This window comes from Guillardia theta (genome assembly GCF_000315625.1).
Source record: "Guillardia theta CCMP2712 unplaced genomic scaffold GUITHscaffold_5, whole genome shotgun sequence".
Classification (NCBI taxonomy): Eukaryota; class Cryptophyceae; order Pyrenomonadales; family Geminigeraceae; genus Guillardia; species Guillardia theta.
Window position 1 is genome coordinate 871,519 of NW_005434669.1, and position 25,653 is coordinate 897,171.

The 25,653-nt window shown below is 51.4% G+C and overlaps 8 protein-coding genes across 8 annotated transcripts in view; 5 read left to right on the forward strand and 3 right to left on the reverse strand.

Moving 5' to 3' along the window:
* Positions 1-1,009: 1,009 nt before the first annotated feature.
* RNH1 (ribonuclease H1) lies at positions 1,010-1,735 on the forward strand (the record flags this gene model as incomplete). The annotated part of the gene is made up of 1 exon (XM_005840716.1): positions 1,010-1,735. The coding sequence occupies one exon, from the start codon at positions 1,010-1,012 to the stop codon at positions 1,733-1,735; it is 726 nt and encodes a 241-aa protein (XP_005840773.1).
* Positions 1,736-1,879: 144 nt separating this feature from the next.
* Positions 1,880-2,298, reverse strand: GUITHDRAFT_150298 (hypothetical protein). The gene is made up of 3 exons (XM_005840717.1): positions 2,211-2,298; positions 2,114-2,160; positions 1,880-2,017 (listed from the first exon to the last, which is right to left on the reverse strand). The coding sequence occupies exons 1-3, from the start codon at positions 2,280-2,282 to the stop codon at positions 1,933-1,935; spliced, it is 204 nt and encodes a 67-aa protein (XP_005840774.1). The 5' UTR covers positions 2,283-2,298; the 3' UTR covers positions 1,880-1,932.
* Positions 2,299-4,512: 2,214 nt separating this feature from the next.
* GUITHDRAFT_52059 (hypothetical protein) lies at positions 4,513-5,598 on the reverse strand (the record flags this gene model as incomplete). Its single annotated transcript, XM_005840718.1, has 2 exons — positions 4,513-5,246; positions 5,313-5,598. Coding segments are annotated over 2 exons (1,020 nt in total), but the record flags the coding sequence as incomplete, so codon positions are not given.
* Positions 5,599-6,738: 1,140 nt separating this feature from the next.
* Positions 6,739-9,739, forward strand: GUITHDRAFT_160928 (hypothetical protein; the record flags this gene model as incomplete). The annotated part of the gene is made up of 11 exons (XM_005840719.1): positions 6,739-7,722; positions 7,775-7,812; positions 7,891-8,010; positions 8,071-8,177; positions 8,229-8,333; positions 8,382-8,534; positions 8,655-8,732; positions 8,792-8,889; positions 9,061-9,129; positions 9,400-9,432; positions 9,470-9,739. 11 exons carry the CDS (start codon positions 6,739-6,741, stop codon positions 9,524-9,526), a joined length of 1,842 nt encoding a protein of 613 aa, XP_005840776.1. The 3' UTR covers positions 9,527-9,739.
* A 5,953-nt stretch (positions 9,740-15,692) lies between these two features.
* On the forward strand, positions 15,693-17,375 carry GUITHDRAFT_150299 (hypothetical protein). The gene is made up of 9 exons (XM_005840720.1): positions 15,693-15,860; positions 15,911-16,044; positions 16,093-16,165; positions 16,224-16,294; positions 16,340-16,419; positions 16,475-16,563; positions 16,610-16,668; positions 16,723-16,863; positions 16,917-17,375. Exons 1-9 carry the CDS (start codon positions 15,753-15,755, stop codon positions 17,314-17,316), a joined length of 1,155 nt encoding a protein of 384 aa, XP_005840777.1. The 5' UTR covers positions 15,693-15,752; the 3' UTR covers positions 17,317-17,375.
* Positions 17,376-17,535: 160 nt separating this feature from the next.
* On the reverse strand, positions 17,536-18,640 carry GUITHDRAFT_132847 (hypothetical protein; the record flags this gene model as incomplete). The annotated part of the gene is made up of 6 exons (XM_005840721.1): positions 17,536-17,619; positions 17,679-17,759; positions 17,810-17,896; positions 17,992-18,045; positions 18,093-18,156; positions 18,312-18,640. The coding sequence occupies 6 exons, from the start codon at positions 18,638-18,640 to the stop codon at positions 17,536-17,538; spliced, it is 699 nt and encodes a 232-aa protein (XP_005840778.1).
* A 1,322-nt stretch (positions 18,641-19,962) lies between these two features.
* On the forward strand, positions 19,963-23,521 carry GUITHDRAFT_160930 (hypothetical protein; the record flags this gene model as incomplete). The annotated part of the gene is made up of 17 exons (XM_005840722.1): positions 19,963-20,111; positions 20,168-20,332; positions 20,388-20,658; positions 20,709-20,917; positions 20,969-21,056; positions 21,114-21,305; positions 21,370-21,489; positions 21,619-21,738; positions 21,800-21,856; positions 21,910-21,943; positions 22,005-22,092; positions 22,148-22,232; positions 22,298-22,366; positions 22,417-22,472; positions 22,754-22,826; positions 23,036-23,179; positions 23,366-23,521. The coding sequence occupies exons 1-17, from the start codon at positions 20,020-20,022 to the stop codon at positions 23,519-23,521; spliced, it is 2,019 nt and encodes a 672-aa protein (XP_005840779.1). The 5' UTR covers positions 19,963-20,019.
* A 909-nt stretch (positions 23,522-24,430) lies between these two features.
* GUITHDRAFT_132849 (hypothetical protein) overlaps positions 24,431-25,653 on the forward strand; it is a gene marked incomplete at both ends in the record, with an annotated part of 3,453 nt that continues 2,230 nt past the window's right edge. Inside the window, 3 exons of the mRNA XM_005840723.1 lie at positions 24,431-24,851; positions 25,146-25,208; positions 25,242-25,486. Coding sequence (XP_005840780.1) covers positions 24,431-24,851; positions 25,146-25,208; positions 25,242-25,486 — 729 coding nt within the window. The remainder of the gene's footprint in view (positions 24,852-25,145; positions 25,209-25,241; positions 25,487-25,653) is intronic.

The window sequence follows — 25,653 nt, forward strand, 5'->3', positions numbered from 1 at the left end:
GCCTGCGGCACCGGGTGACCGGCGTTCCGGCGAGGCACTGAGCGTCGCTGAGGAACTTTCAAATTTCAAGTTTCGAATCCGCCGGCCCCGGGTCGGCTGAGGCTGCCACGGCTGCCTCAGTCACCCGGGGGCCCGGTATGACACTGAGAGGCCCGCCGGGGCCGGGCCGGGCCGCCGGGCCGAACTTCGGAAGTTTCAACGCCGGCCCCAGCCCGTCGGTCTGTCCGGCCGCCGGGCGGACTCAGTGTCGCCGGAGAGTCTGCCTCAATTAGCGACCGTCCGGCTTTTGAATGAATGTTCCCCGAAATAGAACAAAAAAGAAGGACCCAACCCCTTGTACAAGTGATGAAGTGATAACCCCTACCCCCTTCACAGTATCAATCCGAGGCTCACCATCATAATAGCATAACCTCTACCCAACAGGCTGTTTCTGTACCGGCACACCACCCCCACCTACTCTACAGACGACAACCACACCGGGGTAAAGAGGTCTGCAACCCACCGCTGGGGTAACCCAACTAATGGAGTACCCCTACCCCCTATCAGCATCGGGAAGCATTTCATATAAAAAAGTAGATGGACCCCAACACCTACCCCCACCATCTAAAATACTGTAGAAACTACCGGTGTGGTGACCTTCCGTTCCTCGCAAGCACCCGACACCACTGGACAGGATTCGTTTGTTAGCTTCCTGCCATGAATGAGAAGCTGAGGAGATCGCGCTCCTCCTCCTCCTCCTCGTCCTCGTCCTCCTCCTCGTCCTCCTCCTCGTCCTCCTCCTCTGACATATCTTCCTCGTGAGAGGCAGAAATTCAAAGTCGTGAGTTACTGTCACAGTCTGCTCAAGGCATCCCTCGACGCCTGTAATTCTAGTGACACTAGCTCTGACAAGACAGCGCGATTGTCTTTCCCAGCAGGCAGCAAGTGCATTATATCTTGACTCACAATTCCATTGTGAAACTTGAATCGGACCAACTGTACCCCGCCATCGCAGCATTGGGTACGCATGATGGTAGCACGTGAAGTTAGCTCGCTACAAAAATGGTACGCAGTGCGACGCGGCAGGAACGTTGGGATTTTCTCTACCTGGGAGCAGGCACGTGAACAGATCAAAGGGCTGGACTGGGCTGAGATGAAAACCTTCGAGCGTACTTCGATGGTCGATGGAGCTGTAGATCGTGGTTTGTTGTCAGCAAAGATCTGGCTTCGCAGTGGTCAGAATGAGGAATGCGCGAAGCATGCTCCACAAACTGCTCCCATTGTACGGGAGTTGAATGCAGTACCTTTCCACAAATTACCAGAGAAAGTCCCAGATCAGGTTTCCTGTGAACAGGATGAGCTAGTTGTTAATCCCAGCTGCTTTGCTCTGAAGGCCAATGTAAGCCCCCTGTTGGCAAGCGCTTACACTTTTGGAATGTATCATGCTGTCAGACTGAATTCTGCCGATAGTGCAACCAACTGCTACAGACAAGTTGCAAGAAAGTTGGATGAGCAAAGGAAGCGAGGTTGTGAGGACGTCATCCGACTGAAGTCGATAGAGAGCTTGAAGAAGTTCGATGGAATCAAGTTGGGCGGGAAGAAAAGGAGAGTTGACTGTCAAGAAAATATCCTGCCCTCATCGGACAGTGATGACTCCATGCGGACAACGATGGCCTCATCCCCAACTGAGCTTACCACCAAATCGCGCAAGTCAGATCTGATTAACTTCTCAAGGAAGGTGCAGTTTGTGTTTTAGTTATGTCCCTACTATCATTTCTATTCAACATTCCATTCCATTATTCTTTTCTACTTTAAACTATCCTTGTTCAAGTCCTTTAAACATATTAAACTTTCATTGAACTTGAATAGATTCTGATTTGGTGATGGATTGCGCATGCATAAATTCATGGCTTCATTGCACATACCGCATTTACAGACAAACTACAGCAAGTTCTAATAGAAAGGATGGCTCTGGAGCCAGGCATGTCCATCGTCAGGTCCATTCACTCCATCGTAGGCAATGAAGTAAGTAGGCGATCTGCGACACCTGGATCAGATGAACAGATACCCAGCCATGTGTATGTAGCATACTTATCAAAGGACAAAGAAAGAATTTAAAGAACACAAAACTTACCCAATTTCGTTGTCGACACCAACGTAACCAGAGTTCTTCAAGGTTGCCTAGTTATGAAGTTAAATCGAGCCGATGCATGCAGCAAGCGAGCGCTTACAGGTGAGAGCTCGTATGGCTGAGTGTAATCACCGGCTCCCCAAGTCTCAATGGTCGGGTTCACATGTGGCATCCCAAAGGGAGGCTGGAGAAAAAGGAGTAAGCAATGGTTGTGACTTGACAAAGAATGTGCACATTCATCGGGATACGGATAAATATTCCTCCTGAACGGAGGGGATATTGCACATGATATCACGATTTCTGGTCGTCTGATGATCATCGATGCTCCAAACCATCCGATATCATCATCAGGGATACGAATTTCAGGATACAAACATATTTCACGAATCTGGTGCAGCAGAAAGCGTTCTATCCGTGATGCAGGTTACAATCAAGCCCGAGAACATGACAAGAAGACAAATACTTCTATTTTTTACATCAATTCTTTTGCAGCACTTCTACATTGTACATCAATTCTTCATCAATACTTCTAGATTCCACATCAATTCTCCATCGCATACTGATGGTTCTTTTGCTTTACCTGCCCAGCGAACAAGCTTCTCATCGGCCAAACCAGCATATTCCACGGCTTTTCGTTCAGCAAATTCAAGTACCCCTCTTTTGAGAGAAAAGAGCGGGGTACAAGGTTTGATGAACCACTGCATTTTTTTGATAGGTAGGGGTAATAGATGACCGGTTCAGATCCTTGGAATCAATAGAATATTTCTGGATGGGGTAGGGCAAAATAAAACAATACCAGGGGTAGGTTATCTGTTGACTCCAGACGCAAATCCGCACGTGGTGCATCGAGGTAATGGCGGCGAGTATGTGTTAAAGAGGGAAGGAAGGGGACGGGGATGGGTTTGGGGATGGGGATGGTGAGACAACAAACAAAGAGATATTGATGATTAATGTGATCATTGTATTTCTTGAGGAATACCTAGGCATTGAATATATTGATGCATCTGTGCATGATTCTGCGCAAGAAATGTTTACGAACTTCCCATGTGTATGCTCTTTATGCCAAACAATGCACCTGGCAGAAACCCCATGCCGAAAGCTCGCTGTGGCTGGTGTGGGGCCTTTGAAAGGTTGCTAGAGAGACGGTTGCAACTCCGTGGACGCCTCCCTCGCCATGAAGGCCTCCTCTCGAATGCTCCCTACACACTTGCTCCCCTGTTCACACTTGAAAGACAATGATGCTTATGTGTCTGTCCAGGAGTGTTTGTTTGTCTGACATATTTTGTCTTGAAAGGTGCCCCTGGATCATGCAAGTTGGAATTCGGAATTGTTATATCAATAAATATGTATCACAACAAGAACGTGTCCTGAGGTACTGAGATTCCACCCAAATCCTTGGCATCATCAAATCTCTGGCTCGCAGCTGGATCAGAGCTTATCTTGCTGGGAGTTAGCTCACAGCTGAAACTACGCAGCTCCCACTCCATCAACCATAGCAGTTGGAAGATGCCTGGGAATCAAGTTAGCAATGGCAGAAAACAACGAAAGAGAAAACCTTGGCACTGATCGATTCTGCTGCCTTTGACCTTCTCATCGCCTGCGATGTTTGGTGATCATTGGCACCAATCACAGAGTGGGCTAAAGTAACTAACCAAGTCCGAAGGGAGAAGCCTTCTGTTCTGCTCCTGCACGCTCCTCTTTGCAATCTCCTGCAATGCTCTGGATCCGAAGCTTTCCGACAAATTGCTTTGTGATTTCAGCAAAGTAGACGCCATGGCAAAACCATTCGTGGCCTTGCTTCCATGAAAAACAGAGGATTTCGCACCATGGCTCTTACTTGAAAAGCTCGATTGCTTCTTCCCAGAATAGTTGGGTCTGTTGCTGTCGTCGGAATCATCGTCGCTATCATGTATTCCATGCGTCTTCTTCAGCAATCGGCGCCGCAAAGCATTTCCTTCTTCGATTCGGGGCTTTTTCCTCGAGGAGTTCCTCAGCTCATTGTCACTGTCTTCGTCTGAGCAATAAAGTCCAGCTTGTTGCTTTTTGGGAAGAACATCTTCGTCTGAAGAATGTGCATCTCTCCAGTCCGCCTTTCTGCGACCATAGCCCACTCTTTGATTCTTGATGTCTGCCATGGCCAGGATAGACTTACTAGCCTTCTTTGGATCGATACAAGCATCACAGGTCCTTTTGCATATGTCTTGTTTGCAGAATTCGCCAAAGAACTCCAAGATTGTTCTCCTCCTGCACTTAGGTGATTCGCACATCTGAACAAGTGCATGAAATGAGGCATTTCGTGACTTTCCCACGGCATCGTCTTGAGGGATTGAACCCTTTGTTTCCTGCATCTTTTTCCTGAAGGACTCCTCCTGCTTTGACATCAAAAATTCATGGCATGACTTGTCATCTTCAGAATAATATAATACGCTAACGGAAGGTTTTCCATCCCGTCCTGCTCGCCCAGATTCCTGGTAAAAACTTTCCATAGATTTTGGCATAGTTTGATGTATGACAAAACGCACATCTGCTTTGTCGATCCCCATTCCAAAAGCTACTGTAGCAGCTACAATGTGTATTTTCCCCTCAGTCCAATTCTGAAGAATCTCAGAGCGCTCGTCATTCTTAAGTCCAGCATGATATGCTTCAATAGAAAATCCCTTGCCTTTCAGGTACATTGCAATTTCAGAGCATTCTGTCCGTTTAAAACAATAAATGATCCCACATTGGCCCTTCATTTTTGAAAGAAATCTCGCAATGTCACCTTGAACATCGGAGTCAGGGACTTGTTCTTTGAAGCGCACTTCATATGTGATGTTTGGTCGATTAAATGTGGCTATCAGAAACTCCGGGTTGTTCAACATCAAGGTTGAGGCGATGTCGTCACGCACTCGCTTGGTCGCTGTAGCTGTCAAGGCAATCACAGGAACCTTTGAGTAGAACCTCTTGAGAATGGATAGTTTTCTAAATGCAGGTCGAAAATCATGACCCCATGAAGATATACAATGGGCCTCGTCAATTGCAAAGAGAGATAGCTTGTTTTGCTCGTTCAGTCTGTTCAAATATGGAAAAAGCGTTGAGCCACTCAGTGCCTCGGGTGTTACGTAAAGAAGTTTAATCGGGGAATGTTTGATGGCCCCTTCTGCAGATACCTTTGCAGCCTTGGTCTCCGAGGTTTGGGACCCTTTTGAATTGAAATCAGGACACAATCGATGGAGAATGTTTCTTGTCTCGGTCGGGGACAAGGTTGAGTTCAGAAGTACAGCATCGATACCCTTTTCTCGCAGCGAAAATACCTGATCTTGCATGAGAGCAATAAGTGGAGAAATGACAACTGTGACTCCTGGAAGAACCAGTGCTGGCAGCTGATAGCATAAACTTTTCCCACCTCCAGTTGCAAGGCAGACAATGACATCTTTCCCCCCCAGCACGTTATGTATCGCTTCTTTCTGAAGTGGACGGAAATCACTGAGTCCAAAGGCTTGTTTGAGCAGAAGGTTTGCAGCTTCGACCCTGCTATGTTTGCCATTCAACCCTGAGAAATCATGGAATTGCTTTGAGATAGTCACGTTATTCACACTTGTAGGGGCTTCCTTCTTAGAATCCGCCTTTGGCTTCGACGCCGAGAGAGGCAAGTCGTCTTCACTATCGGAAATAATACACATGTTATTCGAGACTTTTTTGGTCTCCTTAACCCCATTCACATTCAACTCGGGGGGATCACGTTCTGGAGGAGCCAGTTTCCTTTCTGGTTCCCCATTGAACGTGGGAATCTTTGCACCTGCCTTATTCGCCTGTTCCTCCTTCTTCACTGCACTTTGATCGTTGAAGTAGTTGCTGATCAGATTCTTTTGATTTGCTTTCTTGGGAGCGTTCTTACCCATCGTCACTGAAAACTGCTGCCTATCTCCGGTCACAAGATCCCAACCATAATCATGTTCGCGTCAAGATCCGCCAGGACTTGAAGAACATCTCCTCATCTCTGTCGAAGAAGAATCATACAGTCTCTACATATCTCTCCTCATCATCATGCTGCCGCTTCCCATCCCCGTGCCATCGCACCCTTGGGATGGCCGGGGCCACAAACTGCATTGTAAAGCGCGGGAAAGGCAAATGTCTTCATAGGGGGTCGGGGTGATAGGTTTTGGAAGCATCACCGGTACTATTGATGTTAAAACAGGGGGTGAATGATAAATTAGCATGGGATCCGGGAACTCTAGGCGTGGAATTAATTTCAAATCTGGGAGGGCGTTTTCAAATTCAATTTGCGGTGCGTTCAAACTTAGACATAGATCTCTTTGTCGAGATCGGGCGCAAGGATGGGACGAGAGGAGGAAGGATAGAGCAGGGAAGGGCAGGGAAGGGCACGGGACTGGAGAGGACAGAGCAGAACAAGATATCGCATCAGCGCAGCACAGCAAATGACCTGTCATGATGCTAGGTGCCAGCCCAGAAGGAACTAAGAATGTATCTTCCTTGGATTGTTCAGCAGTCGGGAAAGAGACGGGGAGTGAGGCTTTCAGAAGAGTGCATTTGAAAACTGCACCCAGTCACTGAGACGAGACAGAGCATCTTCTAAAAGGAGATATCGATTGAATCCGTTGGATTGGCAGATCAATCCCGTCGATTGAATGTGCATTCTGGGAGTTGGAGTTGGAAGATGTTTTCCTCTCTTCCTCGTCAGGTTGATCTCTCTGCTCGTGATCTGCAGATGCCTTGATGTGAGATCAGAGCCGGTAGACCCATCCGCATCCTCTCAGTGCCTAAAGGAGATCGTTCCACATGCTGGATACCGCGTTTCGTTCCAAGAGCTGCAAGATTTCTACCTAGTTGTACAAATCAACTGTGCAGGATTTGCTCGTGCCCGCCAGTTCTCTCTAGTGATAGGCGGCAAGACCACCTCTGTGAGCGAGTGCGAGTCCGACCTCCTTGAAGTCCCGGTCAGGATCTATCGGGGGAATCTCGCCTGGAAGTATGTTGTGGATCGGGAGGACGGTACGGTTGAGGAGAGAGAATTCCAGTTCAGTGCGCTTCCTCTCCATGAGCCCTCGATCTCCTTGAGCTTTCCGTCGCCGGGGTTCTCATTCAGAAAAGGAGTTCCGTTCTTCTTCATCTCACAGCTGTCGGAACAGGAGGAGGCGCATGAGTTCGGCTATCCTCGCTTCTTCCTTGAGATCAGCCTGACCTCTGTAAGCGATGCTGAAAGATTCTTCAGGTTTACGTGGGGATCAGAGAAACAGCTCTCGCTTGACAACTACGTTCAACCCAGCCAGAGCATGGTGGTGATGGAAGATGTTGACTTCCCAGTCGGCAACTACACCCTCAACATTCGTCTGCTGGATGGGTACAAGCAGTTTTCAGGTGCTGAGACAAGTACGACGGTTGAGATCAATCAACAGCTCGATTATGTTCCCTTCGAGAGTGACTTCAGCGTTGCTGAATGCCAAGAAGAGGGAAACATGGATGAGAGGTGCGGGAATGGAGGTGCAGTAGAGGGATGCGGGCACGACATGCTGCGGGATGCTTCCTGGTTGCCTACGATTGATCCCTTGCATTCAATACATCGTTGCGCAAACACTCTGGCTTTCACTGAAAGAGTGGAGGAGCTTTACAAGGTAATACGATATGATCAGGCATAGTTGCTGGAATCACGCTGACGTTGTTCAGGCGATAGATAATGTCGTCAAACCTGTTGATGCTGCCAGGTGCAATTCTGCTGTTCGTTTCAGGAATTCTTTCATATCCTCAGTAGGTAACACGAGAAAGTGACATGTTTTGGACAGAGGGGACATTGCGAGTGCCTTTGGAACCAACGTCCGGGCTCTTCTGCTTGCTATCGCGCGCAGTATGGCGCAGCAGGAACACCTTGTGTTTGAGGGACACTGGGAGTACTTAACATACAGGTATGCGATGCTATGGACATTTATGTGACCACCGAATGTCTTCCTAATCGTGCTCTGCAGATCTTGTCCAAGCGGACACATCTCATGTTACTTTGAGAATGTTTTTTCGTGCAACACCAGCTCAGGAAGACTGTACGAACGGCCAAAGAGCGCCGACGAAGTTGATGGTGACGGATCATAGAATTTGCGCGATCCCCCAATGTGAAACTTGCCTTTAGATCCCCCGATGGATGAGTATCGCATTGGCGTTTCTCGAGTCTTCAATCTTCGGCAAAACCCAGCCATGTTTCGAGCCGAGAGCACCTTCTGGTTCCTATCTCATGGTCTTCCCGCCTAAGTCCTTCGCTGTTCTGGTCTGACTTTCTTTTCAGCGGCCGACTACATCCTCCAGCCTAACCTGAGGATGAAGAATCTTGTGAGACAGGCAAAGGCAGCAGTCAACTTCCGTTCTCCTGTCATCGGGGTCCATATTCGACAGGGAGATTCTTGCCATGCTGGGACGGGAAGGAAATGCTTCAAAACAGGTGCGATTATTTGGTTGTCCTTCCCTCTGTACTCTTGTTCTTGTGTATATGTTGTCCCAGCTTTAGTCGATCTTATATCCACCTCATGTTCTATCACGTGTAGTGAATGTTCTGCTCCAGGAGATTATGTACAGGCTGTCAGAAACATGTCAGATCTGTATGGAGTAAGGACGGTCTTCGTTGCATCAGACAATGCCGGTAAGATCCGAGTTGAAAGGCTTTGCTTGTTCAAGCTGATGATGAACATATTGATACAGACATCATCATCGAACTTCGTCAACTGCATCCGGAGGTCGACTGGCTCACTCTGCCACAGAGGAGACATGCGGGCGAGCTGAAAGGAACCCTCCCACAAGTGATAAACCCCATCCTCCGAACAAGGTTGGAAAATAGTTGCATGCGTTCCTCTTTGCATTCTGATAAGCTGGACAAGGATGGGACTGATAGACAGGCGCCTAGTTGCGGAAGCGAGTCTGGTCTTTTACTAGGGAAGGGAGGGCAAAGGGTCTAGTGACGAAGGGTGCAGGTTGATCTCTTGCTCCTGAGGGACTGCGACTACTTCATCGGCCAGTTCTCCTCCGCATTTAGCCTGCTGGTGCGAAACATCACCGTGGCATCCCCTCCTTTCCGTCTTCTGCTCTCAAGCTTCTGAGCCGTGACTGTCGCCTCTCTCCTACCTTCAACTTCAAAGTTTCAGAGCATTCTCTCCCTCCCTCCCTTCCTCCCTCCCTCCCTCCTCTCCCTCCCTCCCTCCCTCCCCTCGCTCCTCTCCCTCTCTCCCTCCTTCTCTTGTCCATTCACTCACTCTTGTCCATTCACTCTCCCTCTCTCATCCATAGCCTTGCAGTATTGACATGCTTCTCAGGCTCTAGAACTTTCAGCCGCGCGCAAAGTACTGGTATCCTCGTTTATTCACCGTGCTGACCAGCATGCAGGGGTTCATACCTCCTTACATCGGCATGGATGGGCCATGGCAGAGCCTTGTGAACTGAACATCTGGAGGAAGAAGATGCCTCAGATGACGAGCTGCAGGAAGCAAGCTCGTACAGCTATGTGTCCGTCCCTCAGCAGGATTCGACAACAATAAAACCCGCAGACCATGGTTTCTTCCTGATACAAGTTTACAACATTCCAGACCTTTGTTCTTCTTATCTTGGAGTCACAGGGCCGGCGCCTTTGGGCTTGCTGGCTTCCGCTGGCATCTCGGACAACACGGAGGTGATGGACTTGGAGTACCTCCTCCATGCCAGGAAGTTGGAGAGGATAAGGACTACGAGGAGCATCGAGCCGATGACAGAAAGCCTGACGATCTGGCAGGGAAGGAAGCAAAGGGGTCAGCAAGAAAGCCTCTAACCTCCGAGATGTAGAGCAAACCTGTGACATATCCAGCTGTACGCTGTCTATCTGACCCGAAGGAAGGAACCCCTCGGACTGGATGATGCTCGACTCGTCGTCAGGGATCACAATCCCCTCCATCCTGCCCCTCTCAGTCTCTGATCGCCTCCTCCCCTCAGACCGTCAGGGTGTCAACGCTGGGGAGAGAACGAGAGCGCAGGAAGCGCTTGAGCGAGGCGGGTCCACCTCAGGACGGACCCGCGGTCCGTGGCACCGTCACTGTACCATCCGATCCGATCATCGGCGGGGTACGGTACCGGGTACGGCCGGCCGGGGCCCGGGGGGGGGGGTGCCGGCGGCGGCCGGAGGCCGGGCCCAACCTGCGGCCGCGCAGTCAGATGAAAGTTGATCCGGGCCGCCCGGCGGCCGCCCGGCCCCCGGCCTGCGGGCCCGCACTGCACACCCCCGGGGTGATGGCGCGGCCGGGATCGGACCGTGCCGCTGCGGCCGGCCAGCCAGACACTGAGACTCTCGGACTCTCTGGCACGGCCGCCGGCCCTCCGACTCCGTGAACCTCGGAACCGTTCAGTTGAACACGGCACGGTGACTCTCACTGTCACCTGAGCTAGGAGTGCAGTGCGGCACTCTGGCACTGAGCGGCCGCCGGCCCGGCCGCCGCCGGTCACCGGTTCAACTGACCGTACCGTCCGGCGGACCGTACTCTGTGAGCACTGTGCTAGTAAGCCGGGCCGGCCTGGGGCCGGGCCGGTCCGAGTCACCTGGCACCGCAGGGCCGGGCGGCCTGGCCGCGCGCGGCCGCAGCAGTGCCGCGGCCGGGCAAGCCTCCGCCTCAGTACGGGCCGCCCAACTCAACCGTGCTGACACGGTCAGAGTACTCCGACGGACAGAAGATGCAGCTAGAGAACTTCCGAACTCGGAAAGTGTCACTCAGTGACACTCGGATCAGCCTGAGTATTGAAAAGTTTAGTCACATGTTCCGAAACTTCGGGTGACCGATCTAACGTGACCCCGGCAGCGAAGTAATTCCGGGCAACAAACTTAGATCGAGTAGAAATATCAAAGTGCTTTAGCACGCATGGAGCTCAAGAATGACCAAGTGGAAAGCTTAGACGTGAGATTGAACTTTGTTCACAAGAACTTGCTATAAACAAACAGGTAAGAACTATTCCCTGTACTTGTCTCCGGCGCGTTCTTGACAGCGCATGGCGCAGTGTTCCGGGGTGAGTCCCCCAAAACGGATTTGGTCGGTTGAGGCAGGTATAATCTGTTTCACGCATAACTGCTCTTCGACAGAAAGAACTTCAGTAACGGCGGAAGCGAGCTGACACAAGTTAGTGCCCGGCCAGGTGAATCCCCTGCTCTGCTCAGTCTGCTCTGCTCTGCTCTGCCTATTCTGCTCTGCTCTGTCATTGCTCTGCCAGTGCTCTGCCAGTGCGGCCAGTGCCCTGCCCTGCCCTGCCCTGCCCTGCTCAAGCAACCTGGCACGGACCGTTGCCATGCACACCCGACTCCTCTGCTCTCTTTGTTCATTAGTTTGCTTGCATAGTTTTGTCGAGCGTTTGCGAGTATTTCGATCGAATTTGATGCCTTGCCACACTTTTTCAGTTGAAGGAGAGATAGATCAAGAAACCGCAAGAGACCAGTTCTACTTGAGCTTATCAGCAAGTAGTATCTGTTCACAAAGTGTTGGTTCAGAGTTTGAGCAGGGTGGTGGTGAATCTGGTTTGAATTCATTATAATACACATGATTATCTACAACATTAAGGCTAAAATTTGGTGAAGACCGTCAAGTTTTCAATGCTTGGTAGTTTTACTACGTCGCCTTCATTCCTTTTGCTGATTTCGGATTCCAAGAAATTTATGCATTCCCACAAGCACATGAGCTTTTTCTTCTTGACCGAGGAGAATTCGGACCATGTTTGTTTTGAAAGATCAAACGGCACCAAGAATTCCTCGCAATCAGAGCACGAAGACTCGGCTTCATCGATTTGTGGCTCTGTGGCTGCAAGGCTATCGAAAGCAGGCTGATTTGAAGACATCATGTTTGAACAAGGGTTGTAGGGTATCAGGTAGGGTATCAGAGAGGACCTCAAAGCTATGAAACGAGGGAGGAGATGGAAGAAGTGCGGGAAAGTGGTTGACCGCAACTAACGCGAGGGACAGAGGAAGTGGGAGATTCGCGCAGTGACAGTCCTTTTATGTCGTGTGTAGTAAAATGACCTCCTTCGTTACAACACAGAGGTCAGCAAATCAGCCGAGTGGTCACGAGAGCAACCAATGAGCGTTGTATGCACCGAAGAGTTGTCATTTTGGGACTTTACAACACATAGAAGATTTGCCCATTGAGGAAGAGAAGACAACTGCGGCCAAAACAGGGAACGTTTACGAGTGTTAATCAAGTTATACGTTTGTTGTTTACAACAAGATACCAATTTTACGACATAGGACAGGTGTTCCGAGCTGTGGCAAACGTTGCGAGATCCCTTTCCGCGTGACCCGGCGACCTCTTGGACTATCACATGACCCACCAGATGACGTGCAATATGTTTTTTTGCGAAAATAGATAATTCTTTTCTGCATCTCCGAGCTCTCTCGGCTTCCGTCTCCTTGCGATTGTTGCGATCTTTTGACTTGCATTTCACTGCTTCCGTGTTGTTATATGAAACATCCTCTCCCCCATCCTACCATCCTCCTCTCTTGCCACTCAACAATCAACCCGCAAAAGCCCCACCACTCGTATGCACGCTGACCAGCCATGCTTCGGTACGCTCATAGCCTCGACTGCTCAAGATGACTATGACATTGAAACAATCCAATCTCATGACAACTTTCTCCCATTCCATGTGTCAGCCCAAGAATGGATAGACTTCTCATACTCAAAGCAAAGAAAACTTAAGTGTCTATGGAATACAATCCAAAACATAGAAATTAGTATCGGGAAATCAAATGGTTTGCAACCAGTGGACCTTCCTAGCCTAGAAAATCCATGGTGGTAACTCATAGGTTCCAAAGCGCGCATTTTGTTTTTGTTTGTCATGTACAGCGGTAGACAATTAGCAAAGAAGGAGTCGAATTTTGTAAATAAACGCTCCTAAAAAGTCCCCGGTATTGATGTGGGAATGGATACAGGGATATTGAATAAGAAAATTCATGAAACATTCGCTCAGTTACACTGTGACAAGGGCTGTTGCTCTGAGCGTCTACATCAAGTCACCTTCTCCTCTGCCTCAGGCTCATCCCTCAAGCCTGGCTGCGACCATCGTCATAGCTCCAGTGTGTCGAACGTCGGACTGCCAATGAAAGTGACATAGCTCTTTGCCAAGTTGTCCTGTTCGGGGGCAAGAACCGTTCGGGATCACTGATCGCCGAGTCGATTGGCGCCACGGTACCGTACAGTGCCGGAGTCAGACGGTTCCGCCCGCTGAGCCGCAAGGCGGCCGCTGTATGTCACACGGCGGATCGGATCACAATCCGATCCGTCATCACGGCCCGGACTGAGGCGAGTCCCGGCGACGGACGCCTCCGGCGGCGGGCCGTGCGGCGATCAATTGACTCGAATGATTGAGCCCGGCCCACTTGCGCCAACCGTTGACTCAGTGAACTTCCGTTGAACGGCGGCCCGGTTCCGAAGCCGGCCTTCAAGGAAGCCTCCACCGTACTACCGTACGGTCCGATCACCGTCGCCGGCGGCGGGCCGCGGCCCACGGGGGCCGTGGCACCGGCGGCCCGGCCCCGGCCACCGGCCGCCGGGGCGGCCCGGCCGCCGGGTCACGGCCGGGCCGGGCCGGGCGCGGCGCGTCCGTCGGGTCACAGTGGTGACACTAGTCGGACTGTAGGCTGGCCGCCCGGTCACAGTGGGCCTTGTAACGGCTTCCCGGCCGGGCGATCATCGTGTCACAGTCAGTCGGCCGCGGACCTGAGTCACCGGGAGTCACACCGGCGGCCGGGGCCCGGGGTACCGTACCGTGGCTAGTACAGTACGGTCCGGCCGGCCCCGGCCCGGCCCCCGCCCGGCGGCGGGGCCCCACTGCTGGCCGGCCCGGATGGCAATCCTGACGCCACGGTTGGCTCGGCCGGGTCGGCACGGATCATCATCTGAGTCGCCGCCGGGAAGTTTTCGGTGGCGCGGCCGCGGGCGGCGCCGCCCGCCCCTGGCAGTCCGGCCAGGCCCGGCTGGGTGGGTGGGTGGGTGGAAGGGGGGGGTGCGTACAGTTTACGACCCCGTAACCTTACAGCAGGAACCGTCATAATAAAACTTGTAAAATGGTGCGGGTCAGAGTGAATGATGACCGGGATGTATGAGGGTCAGTAGTGAGTTCAATCCTGAACATCTGCATTCGAGGGTGGGTGGTATTGAAATGGAATCGCACTGGGTGGGGGTGCAGTAGACGGAATACGGTAGGGTGCTCTGTTGCAGATCAATTTCATGTCATAGAGAGGTTGCCCTCATACCTATACGCAAATGTACGAGGATCCCCTTGATGGACCAATGGCGTAATTAAGATATGCAGGGGCTCTAGGAATCAAGTTCGTCAGAGCTCTACGAGTGGAAAGACAGCGTTTTGTGAAGCCTTGCCCCTCGGAGTGGGGTGTGTTAATGGTTGGTAGTACATGCAACAGGTAGGGTGCTGAAGTAAGGGAAGGTCCGTGTTTTACGACTATGAGCGAAGGTTGGGTAGTGAATCAGTTGGAATCCTTTAGTAGGTAGGGGTACAGTAAGTGAGGCAAATAAAGGATGATCCTGAGAGAGAGGTGTAGGTGTAGGACCATCCCTACATCTACTGTTGGTAGTAAACTATAGGCAGGGTTCCACTGGGGTGGTGTATAGTTTCAATAGGGTAGGTGAGGTTACTTCTGGCTGGATGATGTATGGGTAGGGTCATATGGGAGCAGAACCCTTGTTGGGGTGGGTGGATCGTCGTTGGGATAGGTAAAGGGGGAGGGAGGCCACGTCCTGGTGCCTCGCGCGAACAGGCGCAATACGAATCATTGCAAAACTTGAACGATTCGAGCACACTCACCCTCTTAAAAGTGTGGGGGCTAAATTGTGTACCAAAATTGAATCATTTGGTACATAAACAAAAAGGTAATAGCAGCATCGTGTACCCAAAGCAATCAAAATTTTACATCTTATAAATTTTATCTCGTCAAGTCTCGTTTTTAAGTGGTATTTATATTGATAAATTGTTTTAATATCTTCGGACTGGAGGCTGTTTGTACCCATCGAAATATCAAATAGATATGAAAATATTTTAGTGGTAATGAATTTGTGACGTACAAAAGAACCGGTACCAACATTGTATTCTGGATCTTGGCCTACAACAAGTTCTTAATTTAAAAAGGCGATTATTGAGTCCCGCTTTGAACCTTCTCTTTCCGTCAGTTTTCAGCAGAGGCTCTGAATTTCCATTTTGAATTGAACTAGAGTATCTAAGTTTCAATACATAGAACTTCATGAGAAATTGTTACTAAAACTTTAAGAACCTTTGTTGCGTGGGCAACCCCTTCCGATATCTCGTGGAGATGTTGCATCAAGGACCTGCGATGACGCACTTGGCGGGCATGCGTTGCCTGGGGAGGGGAGGGAGAGTTGAGGATCAAACCATGGAAGGAAGCAGGAGAGAGGGTGTTTATATATTTCTGCAGCCACTAGATGGTCACATTTTGCGAGGTTCTCCTCGTTATGCCCCGCGAAGTTGCCTTGACGCAGCATCGCACGCAAATCCTCGGAATGTAGAAACTCCCCTTTTTCGCTCGTTGTCAAACCTCTGCCCTGGTACCTGACCATTTCTCTGTTTTGCAGAAGCGAATACGATGATGAGTGCGGCTTCTGTCTTATCCAGCAAGAGGTCGACAACGGAAATGCCCAACACTCGGCGGGATCCGTCGCGAATGATCGATTTTCGTGCCCTTCAATCGGGGAAGCCTTCGTCCTACCCCGGATCCAACAGCACCTACATGTCTGATGTGGTGTGTAGTACTTGTGTCTGAGATGTCACTGGGTAATCCTGCGATGCTAGTCCTTCGAGATGAATAGCAGCGTGCGCCTGTCACACAAGCAAGTCGAGCAATACAGAAGAATGAAGGCGAAGGAATACTTCGATCAGCTTCGTGATCTTTTACCAAACAAGGACATCAGATGCGATAGGAACAAGTGAGTTATTTGCCACGCTTCTGCCTCGCCTGTGATGCTCTGTTTCAGGATACTCCAGGAGGCGATCAACTTCCTGAAGGACGTGAAAGGCATGAAAACGAGTCCATGGAACTCGCCCGAGGTGCGGTGCTTGTTTTTCAATCAAGCATGGTAGAAATTATCAACTGATTGTCAAACAGGCAAGTGAGTCTGGGCTTCAGTTCGAGATGGAAGACATTGAGCAAGAAATGAACTCGTCAAAGGCGCTAAGGTCTGCTTACGCGATTGTGATGCCAGGATCTGATGGATGAAGCAGCCACAATGAGGTAGAACAAAGGAGGAGACAGATGGCAAAACAACTATTTGAAGAGCTGAGAGCTCTGCTGCCAGACTCAGGTTGCTTCCTTTGCGTTGAAACTCCCTTCGGTTGTGTTCTGAAACTCGGGGCCAGGGAAACATGACAAGAATACAATCCTTCTCAATACCATTCAAACTATTCGCAAGCTAAGACAGAGTAAAGCTCAAACATCTTCAGATGATGTAGGTGTGACCCTTGTGTTTGCTTGAGGGCTGACGACTTTTACAGATAAACGATGTCAAGGAAATACGAGTAGGATCCATCGACTCGATTTGCTCAGCTCCGAAGTGTGTTGAAATCGTCTCGAGACAAGCTCTTTTGTTCTCATTACCCCTGTGCAGTGGAATATCAGAAGAAGAAAGCAAGAAGCCCTCTCTCTCCTTCTCGCCATCGTTGTCTGCTATGCCCTCGTCATTGCCGGAGCGAATGCCGCACAGCATAGCTATGTTGTCATCCTCTCTCCCTGATAGTGACAGTCGAAGGTCAGTTCTCCCAGCTAGCTGAAACTTTGAATTGACATGCTCCTTGCAAATAGGGGAAGGAAGCGTTTACCACAGTCGATTCCATTCCCTGCAGGAGCCACCTTTGCCAGCTTTGCGGAATTCAGCAAACAGATGGAAGACGCGGGAGATAAGAAGAGGAAAGTTTGTGAGTCAGACGATGCTAGCGAGGGGCATGGAGCGCCATCGGATGTTCTTGAGAACGAGGAGGACACGAAAGAATTCCTGAAGAGCGTGAGGGGGCTGTGCGAGGAGGAGTGCGATCGGAGGATTAGTCTGGAAGATGAGGCGCTCGCCTTCGAGGCTCTGAGCCTTCTCTCCGAATGTGCGGAGAGGATCAGTCAACCCAACACTCCCGTAGTCGCTCCGATCAGGAATGTCCCTTCGCTGGATTCCGCCATGTCACTGAGCTATGTGCTCTCACCCATCCGGTGAAGTCAAAATATTTGTTACAGGAAGTTACTTATTTGACACATAAACCTATCCTATGATACGTGTTGGATGTCTTGTTGATCGGAACTCTGACCTTGTTGTGAGAGATTGCTGTCGTGCTAATATCAACACTGATTTTCACCTCACGAAGTTTGCTCATTGTAACCAAGTGATGTTTAAATCTAGATGAGAATTCCTCTCATTCGCGTCTTAGCAAACATGTCACAGAAAATCTTTACAAAGCTCCTCCTCGTCCTCCTGCGAGAGCGAGTCTCCGCTGTTCAGACACAGGTTTTGCAGATAGTTCTGCCAAGCAAAGGTCAGACAGTCGCCCCTTCCTTCCTCGTCCACCTCCACATTCTTACCTCGACAATGGCGTCTACATTCATCGCTCTCCCGGACATGTTGGACTCACTCTCCGAATCATGGTCTATCAAATCGTCCCACTACAAGATCCCGTCACCGGTCGCAGCATGAAAGTTCACCTTCTCCTCACCTCCCATCGCACGTGCGCTGCCTCAGGCTTGCCCAAGATATAGTCGCTGAGCGCGTCGTAACAAGCCGGTTGTTTTGACAATTCTGCCTGAAAGACCTTCAATACACCGAGAGGGGAAACATGTGGGAATGTGAGAGCAGAGTTGGACGAACAAAGGGGATGTGGATGTGCTAGAGCTGTACCTGATACCGGACGGTACAGTAGACGAGGATCCGGTGCTTGATCTCAGAAGGAGACTTCCGGCCTCAGTCAAGGAATGAAGTCGAGCACAAGGAGGCCTTACCAAGTCGTTGAGCTTCAACAGGTCGTCTTCCAGTACTCCCGGTCCAACAGATTCCCAACCTGACCTGCAGGGAAAATGTCAAAGTCAATGTCCGCATTCACCTTCGCCCCGAGCATCCCTCTCCTTTTCCCTCCTTCCCCCACTAACACTACCAATCCCCCAAATCACCCTCCTCCTCCTCCTCTTCCCCCTGCTCCTCATCCTAAGAGAAGAACTCACTCCGGGTCCCTCACGCAGTCGATCCTTCGCTCGTCTCTCGTCGTGTCTCCCGTCAACACACAGCCCGGAGTGTCCTGTGACTCCTCATACGATCCTGAAACTCCTTCACCTCCTCCAGGAAGCGGCGTGACCACCCCGTACGCATCGACGAGGTTCCCGCTCAGCATCATCTTGTGTTGTATCCTGCACATGGCACATCCTCTTGCCATGGGCGACTTACACACCTTGCGGCAGGCACTCCCTGCTGACTTTCCAAATGCTGTCAACCTCAACCCATGGCGCGACGATCTGATGGCTCGAAGCTCTTGGTCGTAGGCGTCTTCCTGCATGTCTAAGGTCCTGTGCGCATCCTTTGACAACAGGACCAGCCCGACAAACGCCAACAATGATCCACAGAGACATGCTGCTGCTATTTTTCGCTGTGAACAGTTTCTCGTGGTGGGAGGGTGATGGGGATGAAGAATATCTACTTTGGATACTGCTCGAGATAGCATGGCTGGAATTTCCTTGATGTTCGGAAGTTAGAAAGGCTAAAAGAAGGAGGAGCCGAATAAGATGGATGAGGAAGAAAAGGAGGTTGATGCTAACAAGTTGAACTAGGAGGAGCAGAAGAAGGGGAGGGGCGACGAGGATCGGTCAACTACGACCTCGCACCATGTTCCCCGATATATCTCTCACCCTTCTAGAGAGAATGTTTGCTAGGTGACTGAGATGCCTTTTAATTTGAGTATATCTTTACTATGAGGCAGACCCGTCTTGTATTTGAGTGAAAAAATGTGAATGAAACCGGAATGATGGATGGACTTTCGTTCTAGAAGGAGAAGGAGGGGTGGTCAGAATCTTGTGGGTAGGGGTATAAGAGGTGCACTGGATGCAAGGACCTGTCCGGGGGGTCAACAGACAAGTACCGGTATCTCGAACATAAAAAGTGAGACAAATGTACGGGTAAATGAGCTTGGGAACTTGAAAGTGTAGGGGTAGGGGTTGTTAGAGCTTGCAGATGTCAGGGTGGCAGCCCAGGGTGGTGAAGGGCACAGTGAAATTGGGTGGGGTGGGTATAGTGGGTGATTGGGTTGCTAGCACACGATGGTCCACGTGCGGGGTAGGATGGCAGTTGGCGGAAGGAGGAGAAGGAGGAGGGCAAAGGAGGTAGTTAGATGGATCCATGGACACAAGGAGACGAGGTGGGGAAGAATAGTGCAAGCTAAAGTGCTCTGGATGACACTTGTGTCAATGATGTGGCAGACAAGGGGTTTTATGTGCAGAGATCTAGCGGGATGAGTTCTGGTAGGCAGTGGAAAAAGCAAGTTCAGAGACGCAGAGAAGAATTTGAGATACCACTCTGTGAGCTTCACCTATAGAACTAGGAAACGAAGTAGTGCTTCTCGTATGTTAACCTAGATTTCGCTCAGTCGGTTGCAAGGGAACATGTTCCTTTGAACCTATCGCATCCATGCGGTGCGCAGACTTTCTGCAAACATGGAGGTCAACCAGGCGACAGGATGAAACAATCATAGGTGATGTTCAACGTAGACAGAGAGCGTGAGCCGAAGGCAGGAACTGGACAGACGAGGGGTTAGGAGTTTGTTCGATGCCATTCGTTCATAATTCGACAGCGCATGCCAGTCGTTCTTTGATTGACTCTCTTGACAGCACTGAATCACGGATTTGTCGTCCATTCCTGTCATTTCATCGTCGATTGTTGTCGATGGGAAGTCGGCTTCATCATACCATCGCAAAGCTGCGACTTTGCATTTACCCGTCAACTGTACGTGACGCGATCAGGGCTGGAATGAAATGGTGAACCGCGCTGATGCTCTTCATCCCTCTCTCCTGTGGTCTGATTTTATCTGCAGCAACTCCAGCTCACATCGAGTGGAGAAGAACATGTCGGCGAGCTGGATAGCTCTCAACTTGGAGAACAAAGCGCTCCTGTCAAAGTTGTTCTTGAAGGAGAGCAATGGCTCAATGGCCTTGAGGAGGGTCAGCCGTTTCAGCAAGGAACAGCAGGGCGTGAGTCGGTGAGAAAGTTTTCATTATGGGTGTCTGCACTGAATGCCATGACATTGCTCGTAGTTGTCTCCACATGGCAAGGGGGCCGGGGGAACAAGGGGCAGCTGTCTCTACCATGATCAGAGTCAAGAGTTTTCCTTGGGGGTCTCAAAGACAGAATCTGACTCAGATCCGAATGTTTACTGCTGGGAACGGATCTCAATCCGCAAGGAGTTCTTCGTCGTGGGGATACATTCTGGCGTTGTCGGTAGCTGCTGGGACAGGATCTTACTTGATCCATGAAAGACTGAACAAGCAGTCGAACGTTGAAGCAAGTCGCTTGCATCCTTTCGAGGTCAAGAGCTCCTCTCCTGTACTTGTCGCTAACGTTGCTACTGATGGCAGGAAATCAGCCCTGAAGACTTCGAGCACCCGTTCAAGAAACGACCAATCTGGTTCCGCATGTGGATCGTTACCAAGCGCCTGCTGTTCTTGATCGTGACCTTCACCCCCTTCGCCTTCATCACGTTTCAGTACCTCATGGATCAGAGCGAAAAGACGCGTGAGAGGTGGCTGAACTCGCTGGTTTCGACCTTCGAGGCTGCTGGCTGCAGGTGAGACTGAGGGTTCTGAGACGTCGGTGTTGACCCCTCGTGTCTCGTCAGCTTTCAGAAGTTTGGGCAGTGGATGTCGATGAGGCCTGACATGCTCCCTCCTGACGTGATAGAGGCATTCAGCAAGCTCCGGGAGGATGTTCCACAGGCAAGCATGCGCAGCTACTCCTTTGAGAGCTCGTGACGGTGGCTGCAGCACGACATGGCTCACAACGAGACCGTCATTCAAGAGTCTCTTGGCAAGTCCATCGATGACGTGTTCGAGTTCTTCGACCCCCGGCCGGTGGCGAGCGGGACAGTCGCGCAAGTCCACCGGGCGCGCCTCCGGGCGGAGATGACCCAGAGCGGGCAGGCGATGGATGTGGCTGTCAAGATTCGACATCCGAATGTACTTGACGATGATACTCGTCATGGCTGAGGAGCCTGCTGAATGATCTGAACGCGTGCTGCAGGTCGTTGACGAGACCTTCGTCGACATTGACTTGATCTTTGCGTTTGTAAATACTCTGGGAGAAGTTGCCGGCCACTTGACAATTCCGTTCAAGAAGGACGAGTTTCATTCTGTGCTTCAGGTCAACCAAACACTCCCCTCCTCCCTCGATCTACCCCATCGCTCGCATCCTTCTCCTTCCCCCAACTTTAAATGCTCCAGCCTTCTCACTTTTGTCCCATGTCCCACCTAACGAGCTTTCATTTGTCAGCGTCAAGTCGACTTTCGATGGGAGGGTTACAACCTGACGAAGTTTGGGAACAACTTCAAGTGCTTGAGCTATGAAGAGTTTGCCGACCATGACGTCAGCAAGGAGATTTTTTTTCCAGAGGTGAGTACAAGGACTTGCCGGGGACGTCGGTGCTTGTCAAGTAATCCTGGGCCTTGCACAGGTACATCACCATCTCGTCTCTCCTAGTTTGCTCGTAGAGTCATGGGCTCCGGGGAAGGTGAAGCGAATCGATGAGGCAGCATGCCAAGGCTGACGAGTGTTGCAATGCAGACAGTTGCACAGTACTTCTCTGAGCTGGGAGAAGGTGAAGTTTTGACTATTTTGACCTCGGGCAATGCAGTGGGTGCCTCCTGACCAACCTTCAGGTTTTGTGCAGATCTCCGAGGGCAAGGGGCTAAGGAACCCGGTATTCGACAAGAAAGTGCATACCATGAAACGGGAACTTGCGAGCCTGTGAGCTTTGCCTCCGCGGTCCGAGGAGCAGCGGGACTGAGTGTTTGACGTGCAGGATATACGATGGGGTTATGAAGATGTTTTTGCGCGACAACTACATTCACGGGGATCTGCATGGAGGGAACATCCTTTACTCTCAGGTCTTTCCCCTCCCTCTGCCCCCACCTCCTGCCTGCGCCGTGTCTCACGAGCCTTGTCCTTGCAGCAAGACGGCAAGGTTACCATCCTCGATGCGGGAGTGGTCGTCGCCATCGACCCGCACTGGCGCGAGAAGGTGGCAGAGTCGCTCGAGGCAAGGAGCGATTTGACGTGTTGGCCGCGCAGTTTCATGACTTTCTCTTCTCGCTCTGCACGGGGAACGTCCGAACTCTCACGCAGAGGTGAAGGCGGGCGTGCAGAACTTGCTATCGTGCCATCCCTGTTTACGACTGCCGGCTGCCTTCCCCCTGTACCTTTGTTCCTCCTGTATCTTTGTTCCTCTACCTTTGTTCCTCTATGTTTGTTCCTCATCCCCCTTCCCATTCCTCTGCTCCTTCCGATACTTTCAGTCCCCGCTTCTCCTACTCCCATCCTTCTCCTTCGACTGGTGACGCCTTGTTTCCACGCTGTTTTTCGCGCCCTCCACCGGCAACAGCCCCAGCTGAACCCTTGCTGTGTGCAGGCTCTTGGAGTTCAACGAAGCCAAGGAGGTGGACGAGAAGTCGTTCGCTCAAGACATCCGGGCAACTACTGAGGTGAGCGAGGAGGACGTGGTGGCGGTTGCGGTGGCTGTGGTGATGGAGGAGGAGGAGCAGGAGGAGGAGGAGGATCGGGAGGGGGGGGGGGGGGGAGCAGGAGCAGGAGCAGGAGCAGGAGCAGGAGCAGGAGCAGGAGCAGGAGCAGGAGCAGGAGCAGGAGCAGGAGCAGGAGCAGGAAGTGCGCCCCCGTCACAATGCGCCTGCAGAAATGGATCGGCATTGGCAACAGGGCCCCCAACGGTGGCCCGGTGATGCTCGGGGACTTTGTCGGGGAGATTTTGTTCAAGATCCAGAAGCATCACCTGCATCTGCGGGGCGACGTTGCCTCTACGATCGTAACCATGAGCCTGGTAAGCCACCTGTGCTCTTTCTCCATCGCTCCTCGTGGAAGCCCTGCTGCCCTTGTGTCCTTGCTGCCGAAAAGATCCTCTCCCCACTTTCCTCCCATCTCCTTCTCACGTCTTCTTCGTTCCCTCCACTGCGTAACTGCCCCAGAACTCTGCTGCTGCTGCTGCTGCCTGATGTGCTGAACTCAGGTGGAGGGGCTAGTCAAGCAACTGGATCCTGAGTTCGACGTGGTGGGGGCGGCAATCCCTTACTTTGCTCGCTATGCCCTGGCGCCTGCCACCTCCTTCGGCATGCCCAGCTCTCCTCTCGAGCCCGAACCTCACGCCTTCCCCCTCCTCGACTGAAGCACGGGCCGGGTCACCAGTGACTCATGACGCCGTGACTCGGATACCGCACTAATGATCGTCGGGTGAACTTCGGAAGCCGCGCTGACTCTGGGGGCCTCCGACCTCTCATGATAGACGTTCATGATCGACCTCTCATGATACTTGCACTTCATGATAGAATCGCAGGCTGTTTCCAGTCGGGGTGACAGCAGCGTCACTGTTGAAGTCAACGTGACGGTGACCGCCACTGGCACAGTGGCACGGTTGCGCCTGCATTCAAGTTGCCAAATTTTCCTTCCCAATGCTTTTTTTGTACTGAACAAAGTGAGTCCTGACGCCTCATCACTCCCGGAATGGTCGATACGGAATCAAGAAGGGTAGGGGTAGTGACCCACCTATACATATACCTCTTCAAATACCTAGAAATGACCGGTCAGATGACCTAGGGGTAGAGGTGTTTCAAAATAGGCTAGCTGATTGTGTTTCAGACTCAGAGGATTGCTGTGAGGGGGGGTGGGGTACTCGGAAGGCGCGTTTTGACCCAAACCGGCCATCAGGGGGGTGGGTATTCGTTCTTGTGGAGGGGTGGATTTGAATGGGATTTGACAACTGAAGAGCAGGGTGGGGTAGGAAGAACTTTGGGGGTAGGGGGGGCTTGCGAAAGTGTACGTTGGGAAGGGGTGGTGGTGATGGGATGATGGGGGTACCTTTGCATAGTCTCGGGGGGGTAGTGGGGGAGGCAGGTTTACAAGACACGATGGGCTCAAAGTTGGAGAGGAGGAAGAGGAGGAGCTAAGGGAACACGGCCGGGCGACTATTCCAGCGAGAGGAGAGGCGAATGGAGGAGAGGAGAGAGGAGGAGAGGAGAGAGGAGGAGAGGAGATCAGCAGGGGTATCCTCTTCCTCCATCCGGATACTTGCCTGCCTATGAAGGAGAAAGGAGCTCTGGAAGGAATGTGGGCATGGGCCGAGACTTTCTCTCAAAGTTTGGTCCAGAAGATCAAGTTGGAGGAGCCGGATATGCACTCTAGGCTGGTCCTCGTGAGGAAGAAGAAAACCGAGGAAGTGCTGCAGAGGAGGCACGGCACAGCGCGTGATGACTCCAGTAGGGCGAACGGACATAGAACTGTCCTGCGAATGAAGCCGCACGAAGAAGAATCGATGCCTTCGGGTAACGATGCTCAGAGGCAGGACGAGCAGGATGCTGGCGGAGAGGAGGCGAATCGTACCACGGAAATACGAGCCACGGCAGTGAACAAGCCTTCGGAGAGTCAGATGCGGATCATTCGTAAAAGTCGCAATCTGGACGAGCTGAATGACTGGCTTAGTGCTGTGAGGGAGAGAGCAGGTGTGTGGTAGATATGCTTCGTCCTCCCCTCCCCCGCCTTGTTTCCTCCCTTTCCCTACCTCCTGCCCCTTCCTCGCCCTCCCTCCCTCCCTACCTACCTACCTACCTACCTACCTCCCGCTCTGCCTCTTCCTTCCTCTCTCAACACAACTTGTGATGCCTCTCTGCTGTACCATCACAAGCATGCACGCACACCCCGCTCCTTCCTTTGCAATAGCTCTCCTCCTGTCCCCCATCTTTGTGCGTCATGCAGCTGGTAGATTCATGTTCTATCGTGACTGAGCTACCGCGCAGACCGTGCCATGGAGATTGAAGAGGCACTGAGCTCAAGGATTCGTGAGCTAGAGGATGAGAAAGGTGACGAGCAGCGATCGCATGCTCGCTCTTCAGGTCTCTCTCGCTCGCAAGCTCCCTCAGAGGCAAGTGGGAGGAGAAGCTTGTTGAGGGAACAATCCCCAAGTCAGAGAATGTCCAACAGGGATGGGAGGAACGGAAAGAATGGAGGAGGAGAGCGAAGTGATGATGATGAAAACTCGGAGGAATGGGATGAGGATGATATGGAAGGATCGATGGCGGAAAGGAATGGTGGCCATCATGAATTTTTTCACCATGGAGGTGGGCAAGACGATCCAAGTGTAAGTGGGAGCTATGTAGATGAGGAGGACGATTTGGAAGAGAATGAGGAGGACGATTTCGATGAAGAGCGAGAGATCTCTGAGTTGTTGCATGAAAGAGACGTTAATGGGGATGAAAATGGTAGCAATGCTCGATCATCGGGGGAGGAGGAGGAGGAGGAGGAGGA

Coding starts and splice junctions, on each gene's coding strand:
- GUITHDRAFT_150299 (XM_005840720.1), top strand. CDS start 15,753: ATGCCCAACACTCGGCGGGATCCGTCGCGAATGATCGATTTTCGTGCC. Junction 16,045..16,092: donor ATCAGATGCGATAGGAACAA/GTGAGTTATTTG, acceptor GCTCTGTTTCAG/GATACTCCAGGAGGCGATCA. Junction 16,864..16,916: donor CCTGATAGTGACAGTCGAAG/GTCAGTTCTCCC, acceptor CCTTGCAAATAG/GGGAAGGAAGCGTTTACCAC.
- GUITHDRAFT_150298 (XM_005840717.1), bottom strand. CDS start 2,282: ATGCCACATGTGAACCCGACCATTGAGACTTGGGGAGCCGGTGATTAC. Junction 2,161..2,210: donor AGCCATACGAGCTCTCACCT/GTAAGCGCTCGC, acceptor CTTCATAACTAG/GCAACCTTGAAGAACTCTGG. Junction 2,018..2,113: donor GGTGTCGACAACGAAATTGG/GTAAGTTTTGTG, acceptor CAGGTGTCGCAG/ATCGCCTACTTACTTCATTG.